General features: G+C 39.1%; 1 protein-coding gene across 4 annotated transcripts in view; it reads left to right on the forward strand.

Annotated features, from left to right (window-relative positions):
- Positions 1-6,326, forward strand: part of FBXO3 (F-box protein 3) — a 36,063-nt gene extending 29,737 nt beyond the window's left edge. For 3 of the 4 annotated variants that reach the window (XM_026089380.1, XM_026089378.1, XM_026089379.1), the window contains exons 11-14: positions 1,803-1,875; positions 2,535-2,636; positions 4,667-4,819; positions 6,078-6,326. In XM_026089380.1, the coding sequence (XP_025945165.1) occupies positions 1,803-1,875; positions 2,535-2,636; positions 4,667-4,819; positions 6,078-6,217 (468 nt within the window). In that variant the 3' untranslated portion in view covers positions 6,218-6,326. Of the gene's footprint in view, positions 1-1,802; positions 1,876-2,534; positions 2,637-3,602; positions 3,698-4,666; positions 4,820-6,077 lie in introns of those variants that run through there. The other variant, XM_026089382.1, reaches the window with a different exon arrangement.
- The last annotated feature ends 1,017 nt before the right edge of the window (positions 6,327-7,343 follow it).

The raw sequence follows: 7,343 nt of genomic DNA on the forward strand, positions 1-7,343 counted from the left end.
GGAGGGGCCCTGCCCCGCACAGCGGAGGGGCCCTGCCCCGCACAGCGGCGGGCAGCGCGGCGCCGGTCCCCCTCCCTTACGGCAGCGGCCGCGGAGGAGGGAGCCGCTTCAATCAAAATAGAGATTTGGAAAATTCAGCTCGGGAAATGCTTTTTTCTCTGCGTTGTTTCGGTGTAGTTTCTCCGGAGCTGCGTCGTGAATTGCTGACTATGAAAGGGATGGGGAGGGTGGGAGGAGGAAAGAGAGAAACCTAAAATTTTCCTGGTGCTTCGTCTCTCTGTAGTTCAGGAACACGGGGGGGGGAAGGACTCCTTTTGACCAAACCAGATATGTTGGTAGAGTTACTGTTGTCAAAGCAACTATACTAGCACTGATGATTTTTATTAATCTGCCTTATATTATTCTGGTCTCGACTTAGTTTTGCCAAAGGCAAAGCTGTTTTTCTGCAGGACTCCGCTAATAACATTGTATTACCGAGGGCTCCTGTAAGATTGAGAGGTTCGAAGGGAAATTCTCACTGCCGTTCCTAATGGCCGTTGTTTTAATCATCAGACTGACAGCGCTTCTGCAATTTGGCACCAGGGCAGGAAGAGCCTTGAGGTGTTGGCTCTTGGAAGACTTTTCACTAAGTCGTTCATCCCAGAAAAAGATCTGGTCTTGCACATTAAGTTTCTTCAGCTCTTCTGCTTAGGAGTAGGTAATAAAGACAGGAAAAAGTGGGTTTTTTTGGTTTGGGTTTTTTTTGTTTGTTTGTGAGTAGAAAATTGGCCAGACTTCAGATTGAGAAGGATTTCAGTATTGTTTTATTATGAAACCCTGTTTTCAAGTCTACAGTCTTCTGGGAGGAAAAAAAACTGTCCCAAAGTGATTATGGTCTGCCACACTAGGTTCTTAACTGCATACAGAAAAAGATTCAAGCAGTATCAACAGGGTCAAGAGCGATGATGTGAATGTTTTGTCGCAATCTTCTTCTAGGGCCAAGTCACCGTAAAGTGAAGCTTCTCTGAATTCCTTTAGTTCTTTGGGACTTCTGGGCTCGCTTCTTTTTGAAGACGCACATGATAATGTGCTACAAGCACAAGTGTGGTCCCTGTCTCTTCTTCCTCCTGGGTCTGTTTGATACGTAATCTGAATAGCCTCTTTTCTGTGATTGCAGAAAAGTTTGCAGTAGATGTTATGGTGAGTGGTCCTGTTTGTAGACTTTGTGTGCAGAAGCCTGTATCTAGTAATTCCAAGCTCTGCTTTGGAGCTCCTATGTTTTTTAAAAAAGCCCATCCTTCCTACACATTAGAGTAATCATGGAAAACTTGAGCCATGACTGAATTCACATGATGAGTTATTGCATGTGTCAACATTTCAGTGTATTTTGGGGCACAGTTAGGAGAAATTTTGGGACAGGAGGAGCAAATGTCTGTGTAGTACCAATAGATCTCTTACAAACCTGTGAGACGGAAATATGGAGTACCGCCTGGCTCCAGAGAAGCAAATTTACTGGTAAATTACTTTAAAAGAAAAGGCATTCAGGACCTAAATGACCTCTTTTTGTTGCGTGTATTTGTGAAAGGGAGCTGTTTGAGTTAGCTAGACCTGTTGAATGGTATAATGGGGGGGGGGGGGGGAGAAAGATTGCTTGATCTACAGCCTGTCAGGAGGCTCAGAGCTCAGCAGTTTTCCTGGCCAATGACTTCAGTTACATGCTGAATCAGATCTTGAGACATTTATTCCTCACCATGTATTTTGCTAGTTTCATGTAGATTTTAAATAAAATAAACATTTAAAATCTGTTTATACTTTCCAATTAGGGAAGAAGCATGATCAAGATGAATTACGTCCTGTTAACTGTCGTCGTTGTTCTGGTTGCTTTCTGTAGTTCTGGTGAGTATAATGGAGTTTCTTTGCTGATGTCAAGTTTGGGGGGGGGGGGGTCTGAGAAGGAAAAATAACAAGAAAGGCCTGCATTATTTAGTACCATGTTTTGGAATGAGAGTGACCTTATAAGTGGGGCTTAGTTTCTGTAGCTGATTGTCTTTGGTCAGTAGAGAAAACTGGGTGCAGAATATGATGCTGCTTAATGTAGCAACAAAGCGTTCTGTTTTGCTGGTAGAATATTGGATTCTTTTATATAAACTGGGAATGGGTGTATAGCACAAAAGGGAATTGGGGTAAAATAAAGGGTAGAAGAAATTCTGATAAGTGCCTCTCATTATCTATTCTTTTGAAAAAGGCAATTTTTAAGATGAGAAAAAAGAAGAAAAGGAATTTATCATATTCTGGAGGGACATAAGCATGAAAGTTTTTAGAAATGATGTAACTGTGTAACTGCATACTTGAAAAATCTTACTTTCGAAATTGTCAGTCTCAGTATGTGCACTGACAAAAAGCTGATAAATTTTAGGTTGAGTCCTTAGTTTAATAACCAGGGGTGTGTTTTGTGACAGTCAGATGCGGATAGTGTTTCTTCTTTTTCTTTCTTTTAATGCTGCTAATGTTTCAGTACTTTATTCTTCAGTAAAGATAATGCCCTGTCTTCTTAGGTTATACCCTAAGATGCTACCACTGTGAGAACAGTCCTACCTTGTGCAAGACCAATAGTACTTGCTTATCTACTGAAGATACTTGCCTGCAGATGAAATTTGGTATGTATACTGTCCTGCAGTCCTAAAACAAGTGTGGTTATATCAGTTTACATTGTCTGTGCACTTCTGATCTGAACATAAAATGCATTTCTTAGCTTCACTCTAAAGAAGGTTGTGAATAGTTTTGAAGGTCATGCTTATAGTAAGTTGATATATTTTGACTTCTGAGCAACTGATAATGATAATTTATATCGCTGATTTGTACTTGTACAAGTGTATACACAGATATCTGTATAGCCAGATAAAATAAAGAACTAAGGTATCTAGAAAACAACAGGAGACAGCACTGATTTTAAAGGACAACATTTTTGCCTTAATTTGTTACATCTGGGAAAAAAAAAAGATAAAGCATGTGTAACTCAAAACAAGCTTGCAGCTGGAGACTCAGTCTATGAATTTAAACAATTAAAGCAAATTTATTTTTTTCTGATAGTGAAGTCACCTACATTTCAGCAGGATTGTGAAGGGCATTTGGGGCATAGATACAGTTGCTGCTCTAATTGTTAAGTAACATTTGACTTTTTTACTCCGGGTGACAGGAGTTTCATTGGAAAACCAGATTTTACCAAGAAGAACTCACTACGTATTGCATTTGTTTGATATACGTGTTACTTTAGACACCCTATTTCTGAAGGGGCAAGAATGGAATAGGTCACAACAGCATAGAGGAAATAACTTTTTCTGAATGTGATGTTAAATATGATCATTTTGAAGTTTATAATTTCTAATATAAATATGGAGCTTAATATATTTTTTATAATTTCTGATATAATATGGGGCTAGATAAATTCCTCAGCTGATGGTCATTTCTAGCTCTGTAACTATAAAGTATTTATTTATATTACTATGGGCTTGGAGTTTTTGCATGCTATTTGAAATGTAGATGCTAAAATGTGGCAGTCTTCACTTTGGATCATGATTTACTCAACACAACCTTTTGATTTAATTTTTTTTTTTTTTTTTAAGGACGAGATTCTGAAATTAAGGACCATCTTTGCTGTCCAAGCGAAATGACAGCTTGGCATCCTGCACTTTGTGTACAAGGATGTTTGCAGTCATAGGTAGCAGGCTGTCTGGCAGGGAAATAAGCACAAGCTATACCTAAATGGATCTGCCAGCTGAGAGTACCGTACTAGATCAACTCTTGCAGCTGTTGTCTTAGTGCAGGTCCCTTGACAGTGAAGTAATGAGTAAACTGAAAGAGTTTCCTTCTTTTTCAACTGGTTCCCCCTGTGCAGTTGGCTGTGCAGTTTTTGGATGGCAGGAACCAGATGCTCTCCCAATAGCATCCTAAAGAAATTTTTCTCTTGCTCTTTCTCTTGAGCCTAAAACTTGATGAAATGAGCACAAAGCAAATGCTTTCCAGCCTACAGTAGTTGTCCGTTGTCGGAGTTGGGAGTCAAGTACTTGAGGTGTCAAACTAGGGATGTGACAAATTGGGCTGACTTCTGGTGTTTTGGGGAATAAGTGAGAAGAAGGGAGGGAGGATTCTCCAAGCTCTTCTTCAAGCTCTGTCTTCTCCCATATATTCAATGTGGAAAAGAAGTCAGTCTGATCCTATTGGACTTGCCTTCAGCACAAAAGCTAGCAGGAGTTACTCCACTTGCTCTAATCTGGGTGGGGGATGAGCACCAGTGCTGTAGGTCAATGCATGAGCTGCACAGTGTGAATTAACAGAGAAGTTGAGACAGATGACGCATTGGCACTCTCTGCCAGGAGCCCCAGAGGTGGTAACATTCAAGCTCTACCCTGTCTCCTAGTGGGTCGCTTGGTTTGAGTGTGAAGCGCTGCTTCACTTGAACTAGAAATTTTTTATGTATGGGTAAGAGCCAGAAGAGTGTGCAGTGAATACAAGACCACAGCTTCCTATTGCTATTTGCACTACCAAATTACCAGTGAAAGCAAGTTTGAAAGCTTCTAAACACATGAAAAGAAGCTAAAGCAAGTATATGGCAGTCTAGGCAGTGATTCTTTCCCAATACCAGAAACCATATTACTTTCAATATTCTCTTAATCTGTTTATCTTGTAGGTAAATTGAGAACTTTCTCCTGCTGGAAGACATCCCAGTGCAATGTGAATGATATTGCTGTATTCTTTCAGTTGGATAATTTCGACTACTTTTGCTGCCAACGAGACTTGTGCAACAAGAGCCCAATTACTGGGGTTAACAAAGCAGCTTTCGGTATTGCCTCTGTAATTACTGTGATATGGATGCTTCTCTAACAACCCTGATTTGTATACTGCACTTTCAAGCTGAAATTATACACATTCTCACATTTTCAGTTCCTAACTGTAGACTGAAATACTACCTTGTAATGTTAAATTCTGTTTCTTAAGGTTCTTTCTGTTAAATTACTGTATACATTCATCTGGAAGAGATGTATGTTGTTATCAGATGCAGGGAATTGATGTATTTTGGCATGCCATGTGCATGGGGAAAATAAAGTTGTTCTGAAATAGTGTTACCTTGTAGAGAACCTGGGCAGACTTGAGTGGGAGATGTAGTGAGGAGGGAATACTATAGGTTTTGTGCTGAAAAAATGCAATTTCATATTGTTTCATAAATTGTGATTATTTTTGGTTGAGGTTTTTTGGGGGGTTTTTTTGATGATACTTTGTTGCACGCTGGGCAGTAGATTTGCCCTCAGTGCAGGTAGTGTTGGCCTGAAGTATAAACTTGTTGCACTGTTCATGGCAAGTGCTGAAATATTTAGTTTGAAGTTATGTAGAGTCGTTGTTCCTAACAGAGAATCACTTTTTTTTTTCCCCCTTTTTACAAATGAATAACGGAACCTCGTAAGTACTGCTATTTTTGGAGAAAGCATCTAAAGTTCTTAAACCAAAAGCTAAGTAATGCTATAAGCGAGGAACACTTTTCCTCTTTTTATATTTCTGTGAGCATGTGGACAACACCAAACTAGCTTCTTTTGTAACCTTTTGTTTTCAGTTTTGCTTATATTTCCTCCTGTATCGAGGATTTAAGCTAAGCATGTGCTTTGCACTGAATATTTCTTGGTATAACTGAAAATGTTTATAAAATGCTAAGGAATTTAAATGGCACATCTAGTTTATTTTCCCATGTGGATAGCTCTTGGTTTTGTTGAAAACAAAACAGGTAAACTTAGCCCTTAAAGCTTCTGCGTAAGTGTGTTAAACAAAAACTTGCAGAACTTTATATTTTGACTTTTATGCAACTCTGTAAGTGCCAACACAATATATCTACATATATATCTACATATATATATATATATATAGCATGAAGAAAAATGCTGAGTTTGTATGTGTAAGAGGTTTAGAGGTCAAATATTCTGTACATTGTTCTGACCCATAGAGATGGAGAGAGACCTTTGATACTTCAGTACTTAGGGACCCTCTCAATCAGGTCTAAAGACAAATCCTCCTTTTCTCTCTTGGAATGAAGTACCTGCTTGTCTCTGCAGGAGCAGTGGTGCGTTGCCAATGGCGTTTTTCCCTTCTGAGCGGCTTCGCTTGTGCTGTCCTGCCGTCCGTGACACCAGTTCACACAGTCATGACAAGGGCAGGGGGTATAGGGCTGTGTTACTTCAAATCCATTCTGTAATATATCTCTTAGTTAAGCTTATTTTCGGTACGAAAACATCCTGGGATCTGTCTGATCACTCAAAATGAAAGTTGTCATGTCTTTGATTAATAAAAATATGAAAAAGAAATGTGGAAAGTGTGGTTATTTAATAGCATGATATTTACAGTTAAATGCCATTCTAGCTGTTTCCACGCGAGATGCATCTGTATTTCCCATCTAAAGCCTCTCATAAGTGAAGGTCAGGTTTCTCTCACTTCTTACCTGGATGTGGCTGCTATATGTAGCCAGTGGTTATTTGCTTTAGGGAGAGCTGTTATGCTTGGAAACAATGAATATTAGTGACCTTGCTCTAGGTGAACTAATAATGGTATGAAAATGAGGGGAAACAGTAGAATATATGGTCTCTAGATCTCTTCTACTTGGGAGTTGTGTCTCTCTGAAGATGCTAATTTCCTGTCTTTTGGGTAAGCAAAGAGTGCCTGGTTCATACATCAGCAGAAGCATATAATGTAATGTGCTTATTATGTTAAAGGTGCAGTTTCTGTGTAGAAAAGGTCAAAGAGGTGTGACATTTTACAAAGGAGAACAGAAATGTGTAGAAGGAAAGTCAAAAACTTTCTAATATTTAAAAGGTGGTATTTAAAAGGTTAATTCTATAATCACAGAGGTAATAAATTTGCAGCAACTGTATGTAGGTTCTGTATTATGGAAAAATCTTTTTTACTGTGAGGATAGTTAGGCACTAAAGAGGCTGTGTAATCTGGTATTTGAGAGTTTTATGCATAGGTTGTATAAACATGATAGCAATAGAAGTATATTTGTTCTGTGATCGGAGCAGGAGCAAGGCAAGCCAGATTCCCTTTTTAGAGCCAGACCAACTTGGAATTTCAAAGCCTCTAACTGTCTTGCTGCTCTCAGAACCGTCCTGTCTTGAACTTCCTACTATTGCACATTATTTTCCTAACTATTGAGGCACCTTAATGAGATTTTCTTTAGTGGAAGATTTGTTTGTTTCCCTCCCAAAATTTTTAGTGCCTACTTTTAGTTAATTTCTAGTATCTGTTTCAGGAGGGAACATAGTTATATTTGATGCTCCCCAAGTTCAGTGATCTTAGTAGAAACAGTTTGCTTTAAGCATATAGCA

Source organism: Apteryx rowi, unplaced genomic scaffold (genome assembly GCF_003343035.1).
Source record: "Apteryx rowi isolate R43461 unplaced genomic scaffold, aptRow1 scaffold_81, whole genome shotgun sequence".
NCBI classification, from domain to species: Eukaryota; Metazoa; Chordata; class Aves; order Apterygiformes; family Apterygidae; genus Apteryx; species Apteryx rowi.